Raw genomic sequence first — 17479 nt, 5'->3', positions numbered from 1 at the left:
AAATTTGTTTGCACCAAGTTCAAAAACAATTTGTTCTTTGGTGGAAAATGTACAGTTAGAAAGAATTCAAAGAAATGGAAGAGAAACAAGAAAACAAAATCCTGGAGTACGGTTGGTTTTGAAATTTAAGGGAAATTCTCATCATCATTTGAGTTTCTCAAAATCATAGAACATAGGGATAACTCCAGGTTTGAAAAACCGTAGACTTACACATATTGTTGCTTTTCAAGAAAAATTTGATAATATATTTCAGCTGGTAAAAACATCAAAATAAGTCCAGCACAAATTAATACAAAAGAAATTTTCACTTTCAGAATTTACAGAATCCAATATACTATCTGCACATAAATACATAGTTGAATTACTTCCAAATGAAAACTCTCAAAAGAATCTTCTGTACGGAATCTCTTAAAAAGAACCTTCCGTATGATAACTGTGCTTGGAATAATTTATTCACTGTGAAATATACCTGCCATTGCCAACACCATGGCTGAAGCAAGAAAAATCAAGTCTAGCAGTAATAAAGAGTCAACTCCCTCATTCATTCAGAGATATGGTCCTGTCCAGAAAATAGTAATCAGGATTCAGAGCAATATCTTTCTGATAATGTTCATCCATTTTTGCACTAATGCAATGCTTATGACCATCTAATCATTAGGAAATAACAATTGAAATTAGCACATCTGAACTGTAAACCTTCGCAAAGATACACAATTTGCAAATGATCTGTGTATTTTGGTGGGCCCTGTTACACTTTTTGTTTTGGAAGATATATCATCTATATCATTTGATGAGACTACATTCGGTTTTGTTTTCTCAATGGTATCTGCAAGGTATTGGAGTCCCTGCAAATCATGCATTAACAAAATCACTTCAGTCAAGACTCAATTCAGTTAAACAGCAAGATAGATGCTACATCACTCCCAAAAACCCAGTATTAAGTAGTGACCACATAGCATTAGTGACATCATAACGAGATAATGTTATGCAGATCAAACTTTGCCCCCCTAATTTACAGAGTGCTGCAATTAGTGCGACTAGACTGCATCTTGTATCAAATATCCATGTACAAATATCAGTTTGCTAAAATTTGTCAGACATACTTACAATGCTGTAACTGCACAGCTAATGCATAGGAAGCTAAGAAAAATCTATCACACAAATCATTTACAACTCCTTCAGAGAAGCAACAGCTTCAGAATGATTTACCTTAGTCCATTTACTTAACAGGCAAGACAACACACCTTTAAACTTTTTTCCTCAGCAAACATAGGGGCAGAGCGTCCTAATTGAGCCTTAGCAGGAAAGTCCTGGAACAACAAACAGTGCATGCATTTAAAAAATGAAACAATCATCATCAGTATGTGATAAGTTCCTAAAATATTTTAGAAGAAAAAAACAGTGAATACTTTAAATAAGAGACAATCAGTACCATCATGTGATAACTAATCACTAAGTTAATCTCACCCTCAAAAAAGATAACTGGTGACCTAAATGCTCATACCATAGCAAATTAGAAAATTGAAAATTTACTAGTTCTAACATTCAGCAGTCATTACAAGAAAAATAAATAATAATCAAAATATGTATAATTATAGCACGAAGAAAACAGAGGAAAGCATTGACCACATGTAAAATAGGTCCTTATGGCATGACTCGGCACTAAAAACAATCAAATTTAATTAGAAGAAATTAAGACAGTTACTATTTGCAAGTAACAGCATGGGACTCTTGTTTGTGAAGAACATTGTTCATCAGAAACATATGAGCTTTAGTATAAACTTTAAACTATACAATATATGGGAAATTCCTTCCTTCAAGACATAGTTCTTGGAAATCATGAAAAATTGACCAAGGCATAAAGAGTTTCCTTCCTCAGGGGTAAAGTAGAATCAAGGTCAAGAATGGGCACCAAATGAAGGGTATGGAGGATTATTCCTCCTCAAGCAAAAATCCTTCTCCATGTGTTTTTAGCACCCAAGTTGGAGATGAAGTGTTGGACAGGGGTAAGGAAGAAATTTCTTTCCAAAGGAGAATTCCTTCACAACATGAATTCCACGCTAGGATGAATTGAAGGCGAAAAAAAAAATTGAAGGCAAGGAAGGAATCAAGGATGAACTGAACAAGAAATTCCCCCCCCCCCGGGAAAAAAATTTGAAAAATCCAGTTTCGGGCATCAAAAATCATCCAAATTTCAAAATGATGATAGATTTGGAATGGTGAGAGAATTTTCTCTCTCTTGGACCCCGGAACTCAAATTTGAAAAAATTCTTAAAAAATAGGAGATGTTGAAAATTGATGAAACATCTCCTCCAAGACAAGGCAAATTCAAAATCTCAAGAAAATTCTTCCCAGATAAAGTTCTCTCTCTCCAGGGGTTTCTCGCCATGTGGCAGCCAGGTCAACGCACACTGAGGTAGTGGAGCATCTTTTTGCATGTAGCTGTCACATTTAAGGCATTATGGCTGATTCTTTTTGCATGCAGCCGTCACATGTAGAGATGATGGGCATTTATGGCAACGTGAGCAGTTTTGCACGGAGGAATCTTTATTGCATGTTGGACGAATTTGATGAAGATGGTGCATTTAATGCACAAGTGGACGCCATTTTGGGCATCTCATAATATATTGTAAATGGAAAAAGTGGGCATTTAATGAATCTTTTAGGGCAAACCCTAATTAGGGTTTTGCACGTAGCCAAGGCTTGAAGCCTATATAAAAAGGTGACCCCTTCATTTGTAAGCAAAAAAATTTGTATGAAATTGTTGCAATAAGTTTTTGAGATAATAACAATGAAACATTGTTCTCTAATGGTGTCCACTTAAATTTGCATGATTTCACCTTCCTCACTTAGAGTAGTAGTAATATAGTATAGTGCTTTGATTATAAGTTGCAGTGTAAAGTTAGCTTGAGCCACCAAATTTGTGCTAAGTTCGATTGTGAATAGTCGTTTGGATTGCATCATATTGGGTATTCAAATCCACTTTCTCAATATGAAAATACTTCAACATCCTCAGAAGATTGCACCAGTTCTTGCGGAGTTGTAGTTAAACTTGGCAAAACAGAGCTTGGTTTATTTGGAATTTGTCCACTAAAGCGTTATCTATTGATATCACTGCCCTTAGGAGTAGATCCTTCCAACCCTTTCTCCTTTAAATTTCAGTTCATTCCAGTTCAGTTCATTCAAAGCAGAAGCATCACAGAATTGCTATATCTGAAGATGTAGTTCCAGCCATAGTGAAGAAGTGAAAGAATGATTCAAGCATAAGGCCCCTTGGATTACCAGTATATCACATCAACCGAGTCACGTCCGTTGCATATAGGAACCTTCGAGTCAATTGTCTAAACTTTCTGGAATCTTAGCTTACAATCGCACTTTGATCAAGAGAGAGTAAGGTGACCGTTGGTAACTTTATTCTGTGTTCAACACTGTCATAAAAAAGACGTCAACGGGGCATATGTTCATTTTCAATCACTTCTAAGGAAGGAATTCCTCATTCAAAATCAGAGCTTGACTATACAATCGTAAGGATTGTTTTTCTCTACTTCAGTAAGAAATACCATTCATGGAGCTATTTCATGTGGTTAAATTGATTTTTGTCAGTTTTGGAACATTCAAGACTCATATGCAAGGTTGTCAATGACCCAGTGTGATCCAATACATCCAAGGGAAGAAGACAGACTTGCGCATAGGTCAAAAAAAACAACAAATTTTGCTACGCATCTAACCACTACCAGCTAACCCATTTCTATACATATTGAGCATGGAATTTGAAAGGTTTTCGCTGCTCCTTTCTACTTGGTGAAGCATGTTTCGATGCTTGCACACATGTTGGCAATGTTATTTAAATTCAGAGCAAGTTATTTGATGCATTCTAAGTCATGTTGGAACAAAGTACTAGAACAGAACACAATAAAGATGGATGATTAGGCTCTTGTGACTTGTAAACAAGCTGTATTGGTCATGTACACATCTACATTCATCATCCCTGAGTATTCTTGACTAAATATAGTGGAATTTGGAGAGCGATTTGCTCATCCAGCTAGAGTTTTCTCCTTTTCGGTGTCTATTGTTGTCGTTTCATGCTTTTTATTGCTTTGTTTTGATGTTTGGATGCTTGTTTATGATTATCCCATGATTTCAAGACTATAACACTTGTTATAAGCAAAATGAAGATTATTTGTGTAGTCATAGAGTTAGAATGCATAATTGGTTAATTAGTAGAGAATAACTTGGCAGTTTAGGCATCAGCTTGGTCAAGTTTGAAACACCTGTAAGTTGTTTCTTATCACACTATTTGCACATTTTCGCTGTTATGCCCACTACAAAATCTAGTAGAGCTGGAGATTTTAGAAACTTTGAGCCCATAGCTGGTACAGAGGTGGAATCAACCACAACAGAGGATGGCACATGATGGTGATAACTGATAAGGGTATAGATGAGGCAGAGGAGAGATTTCAGAAGTTGAAAACTAATGTCGCCATGATTTTTCAACACAGGGAGAAGATGAATTTGTTTGTGTGTGCTGAGCCCAAATTGAAAGAGGCTGGTCGACCAGCCTGTCAAGCAGTGTTACACAACACCCATTGATTTCTGTTTTATTTTTCAAATAAGGAATAAATGGAAATTATAAATAAATAAAATTATTGTTACTTTCCATGCTGTGTCAGTTCTTTGGGCCAACCTAGAAAATAAATTTATATTTTTGTATTTTTTTGTTCCTTGGCTGACTCAAGGTCATTTTTCTTCTAAGGCCGACATATTTGTTAATTTGGAAAATCCTCCTATTTAAGAAGGTTTAAGGCTCGGTGTTGGCCATGCTTGTTATTTGTTGAATGCCACTAAGCACACAAGGGAACCTAGGAACATACTGTTGTCATTTTATGACACCCTTGGTCCATCAGTGAGAACCGATCAGAGATATGTTCTTTGGACCAGCGCTGCCTCAATTGATCAAAGAGAAAACAATGGAATCATGAAGTATGAAGTGTTGTCTTGCCGAAACTCCAGAACTCCTAGGTTCCCAAGTTCCTAAGTCTCCTCTTCTCTTCCACGGAACTCCGGAACCCTGAGGTTCCGAAGTTCCTTCCTTAGTCTCCTTTTCTCTCCCCTAGAACTCCGGAACCCCGAGGTTCCGAAGTTCCTTCCTTAGCCTTTTTTCAGTTCCCCGAAACTCCAGAACCCCAAGGTTTCGAAGTTCCTTCCTTAGTCTCCTCTTCTCTTCCCCAGAACCCCGAGGTTTCGAAGTTCCTTCCTTAGCCTTTTCTTCAGTTCCCCGGAACTCTGGAACGCCAAAGTTCTGAAGTTCCTTCCTTAGTCTCCTCTTCTCTCCCCCGGAACTCCGAAACCAAAGTTCCTTCCTAAGCCTTTTCTTCTCTCCCCCGGAACTTCTAGAACCCCGAGGTTCCAAAGTTCCTTCTTGTTCCTTCCGTAGTCTCCTCTTCTCTTCCCCGGAACTTCGGAACCCTGAAGTTCCGAAGTTCCTTCCTTAGCCTCTTCTTCTCTTCCCCGAAACTCCGGAACCCTGAAGTTCCGAAGTTCCTTTCCTTAGTCTTCCCTTCCTCAACCCCGAAATCCAGAGATCCCAAGCCTAAGTCTTCCCAACTTCCTTCCAGCTTGCAACACTTCTAGATGGCGTGATCAACACTCAAGGCTTTTAATGCTTCAACAACTCTTGCGACCAGTTTTCTATATAAAGGTTGTTAAGCCTCATTGTAAAGGGTTCTCTCTCTGTTGGCTTGAGCTACTCTATGCTCTTTCACTTCTCTTAAAGACTTGTATTTATCTTGCATTTTTGCAACTGTAAGTTTGGCCATTGGCCTTATAATGAATTGAAATCATCATTCTTGCCTTACTTCAGCTTATGTATGTTGTGTATGTATTCGTACCTTCATTGTAAGTGTATGTTTGTGGCTTTCTTTCACATATATGTTGTGTTAACCTATTTTTGGATGTGACTTGTGGGAAACCTTCTCCCCTCTTGACATTCAGCAAGCCCTAACCTCCATATGTGCATTAAGGTAATTCATGCAACTGAAGTTTGTGCATCTCCTAGGTATTTCAGTTGATTCTTTGTGCCATTTCAGGTGGGGAGAGAAACATCTCTTGTCTTGGTGCATCACCTCCTTTCATTTTTAGCATTTCTCTCTTCCCTTTTCCTCTACAAGTTGTTAGGATAGGTTTAGAAGTAAGATTTGAAGTGTTGAGTTGGTTCAGCACCTACACTTGGATTGAGAAGGAAGTTGGCCTTCTCCGGAGATTCAACCCCCTTGCACAAGGTCCCACACTTTGGGGTTGTTTCCATGTTTCACAAGCTTCTAACTGGTCAGGACTCGAAATTGATGATTTAGATAAATTAAGCCGGCCAGTTATGAAATTCACAAGGCACTGGGTTAAACATCATATCAATAAGTTGAAGGCAAAGAATGCCCACCTGACTTACAATTTGATGGGAGACTTGGAATACCCAGATGAGGCCACTAAAGGGTGATCATGAGGTCAGGCCAGAGAAGAAGCAATTCCTCAGAGAAGAAGTGTTCCCGAGAATTCGCAGATAAGGAAAAGGCAAGATATTCCAAGGAAGGAACCACGGCAAAAGAGACAAAGGTTGGAAGAAGTGCAATCACCTGACAACTCCTCAAGCGTACATGAAGTTGATATCTTCACAAGAGAAGTTGCAGGAAGTCAGGTCTTAGATGAAGTCCAAGACATTTCGCAGGCATGGGATATACTCAATGCCAATGCTTTCTGAAGGCCTACTCCGCAAAGAAATGAAGAACAAGAACTTCCTTCGGATACAAAACAGCATGTTCAATATTGTTTCAAAGAAACAACAATGGGAGACTTAGGACCCTTTGAGGAAGTAACAAAGGAACAAGAACAAGAACAGATTAAGATACAGGACCAATAGGTAGCTGCTCCAGATTGGCTGAAAGAGAGAATGAGGAAAGAGCCAAAGGAAGAAATGGATCCTCCACTTGAGATTGAAGAATTTTTGAACCGGATAAACAAGACATCGAAGAAGAAAGTGGCGAAGAAATTCTCTAAGGTTACGGAGAGATGAATGAAGATCCAAGACTTTGCATGTGGTTGTGCCCACGGTTGACAAGGACGTAAACAAGATCACTCCAAATGAGTATTATGTTACAACAATTGACCTGGGGCGTGCTACCAGGGCACAAGTGATAGAAGAATTTGATGAATCTTCCCTAGCACTAAATGAGCGAATGAAGAAAGTTGAAGAGTGAGAACAAAACTTTATGTATGTACAAAGCTCCATGCGTCCGTTCAGAGAAAAGATCAAACTTTTGATCCTCCCTCTTTGCTTCCAAAGGAATTAGTGGATGAACTCGAAGAAATAAGGAAAATTGCTCAATGTTCTAAGGAATGGGTAGAGAACGTCTCGACTACAGCTTCCAAATTCATTAAAGATTTGGCTCAATTCTACTTGAGGATCCTGGCTATCCTTGGAAAATTAGAAAGCGTAGACACTTCATGGGCGGATACGCACATCTATCAAGACTTGACTATTGCACGTCTTGAGGCACTAATGGAGATTCCCACACAGGCGTTAATAGATGGAGAAGTCATGAGGGAAAATGAAGCATATGACTTCCCTCAGCGGTTCTATGCAATAAGTACCAAAGAAGCAAAATCAGCATTGAGTCACGATTAATCGTGAATAATCGCAAATCGTCAAAAATGACGATTTTTTCCCCAAAGTCTGGCCAAAAAATCGTTGACTATCAGTCAATGACTTTGGCCGATTAATTGCGGGTAGAACTCTGCAAAATCGTGTTTGAAAATTGTGAAATATCTGCTCGGCTAAAAAAATGACAAACCCTAAAAATCACCTATTTAAATAGACCGATTCTAGGTATAGTTTGCATGGAATTAGTTAGGGTTCGAAATTTTTGTCCTTAATTTTTTGCCGGACATTTTGACCTCTGCAAAACCTTAATGACTTTCTGTATCGCTGAAAATTGAACCTTAAATATTTTTGTTTGCATTCTGAATAAGAGCCTCACCTTGTCTCGCTATTTCACTTGGGAATTATAAATAAAAAATCGGAAATAACCTTTCTGCAACTAATAAAGCTTGAGAAATACAAGAATAAGCTTTCCGTGGTTTCCTTATTTTTGGTAACTTTATATTATCGAGAACTTTAAATTAAAATCTGAACTCTAAATTAAAAACTATGACATCTAATTTGGGGAATTATAAACTTTATATATTTATAAAAAAAATTATAAGCGACAATCCTTACATTCATTTATATTATTATTTACTATATGTTTAATATATAATTAAAAATAATTTAGTAATTAACACTATAAAATAATTTGTAAATTAAAATTATTATATATTATATTAGTGTGTCATTTATTAAATTATATAGAATAATTATATAATTTAATAAAATTGTAAATTAGAAATATAAATAATTTAAAAATTCGTATCTTTATAGACCATTAATAAATGTAAATATAATAATATTTATTTTTAATTTATAATGTATATTATTTAATTTATAATATATAATTAATATATCTATAATGATTTGTAAATTAAAATTATTATATATTATATTAGTGTGTCATTTATTAAACTATATAGAATAATTGTATAATTTAATAAAATTGTAAATTAGAAATATAAATAATTTAAAAATTATAAATTAAAAATAAATATTATTAATGTAAATATAATAATATTTATTTTTAATTTATAATGTATATTATTTAATTTTTAATATATAATTAATATATATATATAATGATTTGTAAATTAAAATTATTATATATTATATTAGTGTGTCATTTATTAAACTATATAGAATAATTATATAATTTAATAAAAATGTAAATTAGAAATATAAATAATTTAAAAATTATAAATTAAAAATAAATATTATTAATGTAAATATAATAATATTTATTTTTAATTTATAATGTATATTATTTAATTTTAATATATAATTAATATATATTTAATTTTAAAAATATATTTATTTTTTAATATTTTTTTGTACAAATGTACCGAACATACCGAGTTCCTCCAAAAAAATTTGACATAACAATGTATTGTACCCACTTACCCCGATTATGATTCCAATTCGGCAAACTATCTACATCTTTGTGCTATGGAAATGCCCTTAAATTTAAAAAGAAAGTACTCTTTTTCTATAATTTTTTACCCTTTTTTTAATCCAATTTTTTGCCAATTTTTTCCCAATTAGTTCTCGATTTTTTCAAAAAATCTTATACTTTTGTTTTGCCGATTAATTCCCCAAACGATTAATGCTTCTTTGGTAAGTACTAGGAAAGAACTCTTCGAAAGATCTAATATGGAGTCAGCTCTATTGAGGATAGTAGTCAAGAAACTTCAGGAAGAAATCCTCAACACCGTTGAGGCATTGTTTGCAAAAAAGCTAACTGAGCAGGCGCTGATAGTGGACAACATGAAGGACAGACTGCTTGAATTCCTCTTCGTGGAATCCTTCTTGAAGGAACATCTGGAGAATGTTTCCTTGTTCTCAATCATAATGCGCAAGGCTCGGGAGACTATGCCAAGATGGGAGAAGTTTTTCTCCAAGTGTGAAAAGGATACTGCTATGTTGAGTATAAGTTGGAGACTACGCCAAGTATCTCTGTAGGAGAGTTTGAGGCCGTCATGACCAGATTCATTGCATTTGCCCTCAAAGAGAGAAATAATGGTCGTCCTAATTTGGGCTAGAACCTATTAAATGCATGGAATCATTTAATGCATACTAGGCACTTTGATGGAGTGATGGGTCATTAAATGCATAGTGGGCGCTTTGATGGATTAGTGGATCGTTTAATGCAAAGTGGACGCCTTATTTGGGAGTGATAGGTTATAAATGCAAATGGGCATGATTCCTCATTTATTGTCATACCCACTACTTGGCGCCACATATAGTCATTCTTGGTCAAACCCTTAGGGTTTTGCATGGGCAGATCTTAGTCGTTGATCTCATTGTAATCTAGGCCGTCCATTTTCATTTTGGGGCCTATAAAAGGGATTCACCCCTTCATTTGTAAAAGAGGGAGAATTTGTAAGAAATTGTTGCTATAAGTTGTCAAGATAATAAGACTGCTTCATTGATTTTGGTGATTACTTGAGTTATTTTGAAGTCGCATGGTTTCTCTTCCTCACTTAGATTAGATTTGTTTCAAGTTGTTAGATGAAGCATTACATCGGGTGCAGATTCAAGGAGATTCCACCAAGATTTATTCCTATGTCGCAACCATCTGTTAGTTTGTAACTTCCTGGACAGACTGCTTGCAATACAAAGTTAGCAATTTTCAACAATCACTGGTAAGATAAACTTCTATGTTACCGGTTCTTGCCAAAAATGGCTGGGTCCTGGTCCTTGTCCGTGCCCGGTCCTGGTCCGAGCCTGGTTCGACCTAGGTCCCACCCGGGTCCTGCCCAGGCGGCTGGGCAGGACCCGGGTGGGACCCAGGTCGAACCCAGGAGGACCCGGGTGAACCCAAGCCCGTGGGTTCCCAAAAACGGGGCCCACGAGTTAGAAAGCAATTAAAAACAATTAAAAAACAGTTTTTTTAATCTTATTTTTACATCTAAACCCTAATCCGCCCCTCTATGATGCATTTCATGCATCAAAACATGCATTCAACCTATTCTACTTGCATTTTTGAAGATTTTTTCTCTACAATCAGGCTTCTTGGTTTTTGTATTTTTCTTCGAAGGTGATGACTACGAAGGTGTGAGACACACATCAAAGGCATAGGAATCACTGGAGAAGAAAGATTTAGCCATTAAAGGTAAGTGAATCTGAATTTTTTTCAAGTTTTCAAGAATTTTTCCAAGTTTTTTTCAAATTTTTAAATTTTTTTTTAAAGTTTTTTAAAGTTTTTTTTATTTTTTTTAAAGAAGTCTTGTATATTTTTTTTACACTTTGTATGCATAGTATGGGGTTATAATACCGAAATTTTAATAATTTTTTTCAATAATGTTGTGCGTTCTCTTTTCATTTTAGGTGCATTATTCATATAATCATACATAATGGCTGGAACTGGAAGTGCAAGTGCAAGCTCTAGTTTAGTTGCAAATGTCTAAACTGAAAATACCCCCTTTAAAATTGATCAAGATTCACCACTTTGGCATTATACAACAATGATCAAGCCAGTGTCTGGTGGTGGGGGTTTTGTTTGGCAATGCAACCATTGTGGCACTGAATATACCAGCTCATACTTTCGAGTGAAAGGCCACCTTTGTTTCATCCCTAGGCGTGGAATAAAATTTTGTAAGGGATCAGATGGCAAGGGGCTGTCAAAAGCTCTAGTTTTGGGATATATTAGAGAACAAGAGGAAGCTGATAGGAGAAGTAGCAAAGCAAAGACTGATCATCCTCTTGTCCATCCAAGCTCAATGTCTAAGAGGCCTTCTAGTAGCATTGGCTCCACAAGACCAGCTGGTTCACATCCTTTCATGCAAAACCCACCAGTTGATGCAGTAGAGAATCAGAATGTTGTGGCTTCACAGAAATGAGGCCCATTGGATTTTGCCTTCAAAAATGAAATGAGAGAGATTGCAAATTCCAAAATTGGACGTTGCCTTTATGGCAATGGGCTTCCTTTCAACCTTGTTAGATCACCTTACTTTCGGGACATGGTGCATACTCTTTGCAATACACCTTCTGATTATGTTTGTCCAAGGTATGAAAAGGTGAGAACCACCTTATTGGCAAAGGAGAAAGCATCTGTAGAGTCACAGTTGAAGGTCATCAAAGATACATGGCAGGAAACAGGTGTGACCATTGTTTCTGATGGATGGAAAGATTGTAAAAATAGGCCATTGATCAATGTTATAGCAGTGTGTCCTAAAGGGGCAATGTTTTTGAAAGCAGTGGATTGTGAGGGGCAAGTGAAAGATGCAAGTTTCATTGCCAATATCTTGATAGAATACATTGACATGGTGGGGCCTCAAAATGTTGTCCAAGTTGTAACTGACAATGCTAAAAATTGTAGGGCAGCAAGGACTATAGTGGAGGCTACATATGGTCACATCTTTTGGACACCATGCACAGTACACTCACTCAATTTAATCAGGCAAAAGCTTGGCACACAAATTGATTGGGTGAAAAAATTGTATGCGGAGGGCGAGAAGATTCAAATGTTTGTGACTAATCATCATATGTCACAAGCCATTTTCAGGACCTTCTCCAAGTTGGAGTTGTTGAAGGTAATTTATAATTACTAATTTTAAATTTTATTTTTAAATTTTTTAGTTTTAAATTTGTATTTTTTATAGACTTGCATTTGATATATGTTGTGTATTTTGTTATGTCATGTTAGGTTGCTGAAACACAATTTGCATCTCACACGCTCGTCTTAAGACGACTTCTGAAGGTGCGAGACGCCTTGAGTTCTATGGTCATCAATAGCTTGTGGAGTGTATGGAAGCAGTCCCACACAGAAAGAGCTCTAAAAGTAAGAGCATTGATCCTTAGTGAGAAATGGTGGGATGATGTGGAATATGTTTTGAATTTCACTGAGCCCATCATGAGCATGATCAGGTATGCTGATACTAATCGCCCATGTTTGGGCGAGATTTATGATGGCATGGATTGCATGGTGGAAAAAATAAAAGAAGTAATAAATAGAAAAGAAAATGACCCAACGGAAACATTTTTCAAAGTTGTGCAGAAAATTGTTGTTGACCGTTGGAACAAAATGACCACCCCCTTACATCTCTGTTGTGACCATTTCACACATCGCCCCATTAAAATGGGGACCCCCTCTTCTTTTTTTTTTTTTGCTTCTATTTTGCCTGTTCTTCTCTCTGCTCTTAGGGTTTTGATTAAGTGAGTGAGTCGTCTGGACTAGGGTTAAGCCTTAGGGGGTTTCTATTGGGTATTTTGAAGCCGAGTCCAGTCAAATTTTGACGAGTATTGAGCATCCTCCCGAGAGTTGCAAATTTTGAAATAGGATGAGCCTGTCAGGAAGGTCAAGTATGTCTCAGGATAGGTCCAGTCAGGGGTTTTGAGGGCACATTCAAATTTTGTCTAAGTATTAGCATTTTAATGATGGAATTGTGCAATAATTTTTGTCTGGGTAAATTTTGACCAAATTTTTGATAGCTTGATATTTGATTCCTGGCCTTAGAAATGACCTACTTATGCCTTGTGAAGTGACTGAAGACCTAAATTTTGGATATTTTGGCTTATGGAGGTAAAATCGCTCCTGTCCCTCTCCCAGAGACCAAGGCGAAATTGATATTTTATGCATCTTGGTTATTGACTTGTCTTAATTGTTTTGTGCAGGGTCGCCAGGGGATATGATCGGACGTGAAGTGAGGATTTTGAAGATTTTGAAGACTCAAAAATGACAAGTTTTTAAGGTTTAAGGCAAAATCGCTCCTGTCCTTCACTAAAGGACCAAGGCGAAATGGCTTGTTTTGATCATTTTTGGTCTTGGTTGATCAAACTGGAGCATCAAGGACGCAAGGAAAGATGAAGCGAGCATAATGGAGTATCCAGACTTAGTCGTTAGCAGTAAAAGGTTGAACTTTTGGCCTAGAAAGACAAGTTCGCTCCTGTCGCTCTCCAAGGGACCAGAGCGATTTTCTTCAAACACACCTTCTTGGACATTTTTTGGACTTAGGCTCTCGTTCACGGATTGCAAAAGGATCGTATCTTCCCCCAGCAAAGGAAATTTGAGATGAAAATTGTGAAGATTTGGCCTTGAGGACAAAAGTCGCTCCTGTCCCTCACTGAAGGACCAGAGCTTGAATTCCAAATTTGCATTATCCTCACAAGATTTAAGTGATTTCGCGATTTGAGGAGGTCAAGAAAAGTATGTTTTGCTCGTTGAATATAACTTGAATGGGCCACAAAGGAGAAAATCAACCTAAGTTACAAAAGGCGCTCCTGTCCCTCTCCAAGGGACCAGGGCGATTTTTAAAGGAAGCTCTTGTCCCTCACCCAGGGACCAGAGCGATTTTCTCAAGAGACAAGTTTTGGGCAAAGGAAAAGCAAGTTTTACGTTTGAGATGAAGGAAGGAAGGCGTAATCAATCCGTTGAAGATAATTTTGAATGTTGGCAAAGCACAAGTGAGCCCATAATGGCCAAGTCGCTCCTGTCCCTCACCCAGGGACCAGGGCAAAAAAACACATCATCAAGTCTTTTCCTTCAAATTTGGATGAATCCAGGCCAAGGCACAAGATGGCGATGATATTTGAAATGCTTCAAGGAAGAACAAAGTTGCAAAGACCACAAGGCTGGATGAAAAATGGCTAGGGCGCTCCTGTCCCTCACCAAGGGACCAGAGCGAAATCTTCAAGTATGCCTAATTTTAGAATGCCACTTTCGTTCCCAACACTCAAGATGGGATAAGCAATGACGTTTTTCGCCTTGAAGGTTATTGGAAGTTGATATGATCATGAATGTGTGCAATAATGCAAAAATCGCTCCTGTCCTTCACTGGAGGACCAGGGCGATTTCTATAGAATCAACCATTGTCTTCCAAGACCACGCCAACATTAGATTATGCAAAGTCAAAAATGTCTTTCGCAGGACGATGAACAAGGAATTGACTCCAAGAATCGACTATCTTAAGCACAAATGCAAAATCGCTCCTGTCCTTCACTGGAGGACCAGGGCGAAAATCTTAAGAGGGTCAATTTTGCCTTGAGAAAGCAAGATGAACATGCATAGAACGAGCGATAATGATCATTGATTGCCCTGCAACATGAATTGGCGATTGGAAAAGACAAGGACCAAGGACAAAGGTAAGATCGCTCCTGTCCCTCACCAAGGGACTAGAGCGAAAATGTTTTAAGGTGCACTCCTTCCAAAGATGGAACAAATCAAACTCAAGATTCCAAGCGAAAATGCCATTTTGGACGTCCAAGATAAGACTTTGAACGTAAAAAGCAAGAAATACAAGGCCAAAATGCATGGGCGCTCCTGTCCCTTTCCCAGGGACCAGAGCAATGTTGTTTGATCTCCCTTATTTTTCCCATGCTTAGGCGCCAATATCCTTCAAATTGCATTAAATGCCAAATTCGCTAAAAACTTAAAAATATTTAATTAAATTGGCATTTAATAAGTGCGCATGGGCATTTAATAATTAATTTAGGCCTTTAAAAAATCGAAATTTTAATGGTAAAGGCATTTAAAATTAATTATTATTAAATTAAATTAAAATTCAAAGCGCTTAAGGTGTCTTTTTAATGTTTTTGCCAAAGTCGGCCTCTCCTTTTATTTAAATTTTATTTATTCTTTGGCCTATTTTCCAAGTCGGCCTACGGGCAATTGCAATAGTGAGCGCCTATATAAGAGAAGTGTTTTAAGGCATTCTAATCCATCATTTAAATCATCTATCCAAGTGCGATTTGGAGAAGCAAGGAGGAGTGCGAAATCTGGTCTAAGAAGGAGTGCGAACTTTGTTGGAGGCTAGAGGTGGAGCGAATTTTCCTCAAGGCATTGAAGACAAAGGTGGTGAAGTTGATAAAGGAGGCGCATTTGCTAGAAGACTTCGATCTTCATTTTTACCTAGCGAATTTCTTAATTTTGCATCATTTTTTAGAGTTAGTTCTCAAGAAGAGGTATGGCGAGATCTCCCTTGTTCAAATTTTGAAATCTTGAATTTCAAATTGCATAGTTATATTTAGGAAATGATAATTCAAAGATTTATCATGAAGTTTCCTAAATTTAAAAATTTAAATCCAGTCTATATTTCTACGTTGCAAAGTATATTGCTCATTATGAAATATTGTGTAGGTGTCCAGATGGCGACCCCAAAGGCAGGAGCATCCACTAGTCGTCCAGCCCTCATGAAGGAAGATCAAAAGAATGAAGAATTGGAGACCAAGATCGTGTCAAAGTGGAGCAACATTGGAGATACCAACTTGGGAAACTTCAGTGTGAAGAAGTTTCGAGAGGTCCCTTACATTGGAAAGCCATCACCTGTCGCAAGGAGGATAATTGAAAGTGGCATTATCAAGGTGGCCGGCTTCCCTCCAGCAGTCCAGTGTCATGAGCTGATGATCGAGTGTGCCCGCCATTATGACCCACAATCCAGATCAATCGTGTCCAAGGATGGAAATACTTTGGCTTACCTTTCAGAGGAGGCTATTAGTGAAGCTCTCCATCTGCCAGAACATAAGGATATGATTTACAAAAGCTTGGAAGGAGCCAGATCCATGTACGAAGATGATCCAGACACCTGCTTAAGCATCATCAATAAGAATTGGTTACTCAAAAGTCGTCCTCGCTTGAGCAAGATTCCAAACACGCCACATAGGATCGACTTCCAGGAAGAGTACAGAGATTTGATAACTTTACTCAATCGAGTTACAGGGGCTCCTCAAGCCTTCTATTTTGAGAAGTGGATGTTCTACTTCATCCAAGTGATAGTTCAAGGGAAAGGAACAATTCATTGGGCTAGAATTATTAGCCATTGCTTGGACGTGCAGTTGAGAAGACTGAAGGCTACCAAGTCCTTCCACATGAGCTCGTACATCATATATGCCTTGATCAGGAGTTTTGAATACACAGGACTACCTCACAGAGGAGCGATCGGAAGGGGGCCCGAGGAAGTCAGAGTTTGTGAATCTTATGTTCATTTGCATCATCCACCTGGAAGTAACTACAAGTTAGTTAATGATACCTTCACGATGAACATCACCAGGACGTTGCAAGGTGGGATTCACAATCGGATATCTCAAGATGCACAGGAGCTTGTAAAGAGGTATGGTGCTTGGTTTATCCAATTCCAGAAGTTTACATATATTAGAGTTCATGGGTGTCCTTCACCACCATATATGTTGCCAAGATATCCCACAGACAGAATAGTGTTACTAGAGGTGACTAGGCAGTTGGCAGCTTATGCAAAGGCATTCAGACACAGGCATGGAAATGGAATTCCTGTGCCTATCATACTAGGGAATTCAGTTGAGGTATGTCCTAATGCTCTAGCCATGGATGATGCAGAGAAGGAGTTGGCCTTATATTCATTTTCATTCTTTGCCTTGAGAGAGAACTTTGATCCTTATGGATATGTAGAAGAAACAGTCGATAGAAAGTACAAGCACGAATTTCAGATAGAGGACTTTTTGATGAATCTCTCAAGTGATTTAGAGGTGAAAAGAAAGTTGCATTCCAGATTACCTTTAGATCTCATCAGGAAATGCAAAGTTTACAGAGTGGCCGATCAAGCCCAGGACAGTGGCAGGCATCTCCAATCATCTTATGACCGAGAGGACAAAACAGTGAAAATAGATTGGAATGAACCTGAGATTACAGACTTGAGAACTTTGATGGCTCCGATTTTGTCTTGTACTCGCAGATGGGTGGATATACAACATCAAAAGTTGAGAGAACAAAACACGTCGATGACTTTTACTTTGGAAGAAAAGCCAGGGGAAGGAGGAACAAGCACAAGCAAAGGCAATCCTCATCCTAGGAGCACAAATGAAGACAATCCACAC

General features: G+C 37.7%; 1 protein-coding gene across 1 annotated transcript in view; it reads right to left on the bottom strand.

The window, feature by feature from the left end:
- Positions 1–112: 112 nt before the first annotated feature.
- Positions 113–17479, bottom strand: part of LOC131033298 (uncharacterized) — a 66620-nt gene continuing 49253 nt past the window's right edge. Inside the window, exons 12-14 of the mRNA XM_057964484.2 lie at positions 1245–1310; positions 697–845; positions 113–559 (exon numbers count right to left, since the gene is read on the bottom strand). Coding sequence (XP_057820467.1) covers positions 538–559; positions 697–845; positions 1245–1310 — 237 coding nt within the window. The 3' untranslated portion in view covers positions 113–537. The remainder of the gene's footprint in view (positions 560–696; positions 846–1244; positions 1311–17479) is intronic.

The sequence above is a fragment of the Cryptomeria japonica genome, chromosome 10, assembly GCF_030272615.1.
Source record: "Cryptomeria japonica chromosome 10, Sugi_1.0, whole genome shotgun sequence".
NCBI classification, from domain to species: Eukaryota; Viridiplantae; Streptophyta; class Pinopsida; order Cupressales; family Cupressaceae; genus Cryptomeria; species Cryptomeria japonica.
Note: the sequence above shows the minus strand (reverse complement) of the source record. Positions and strands in the feature narration are given on the sequence as shown.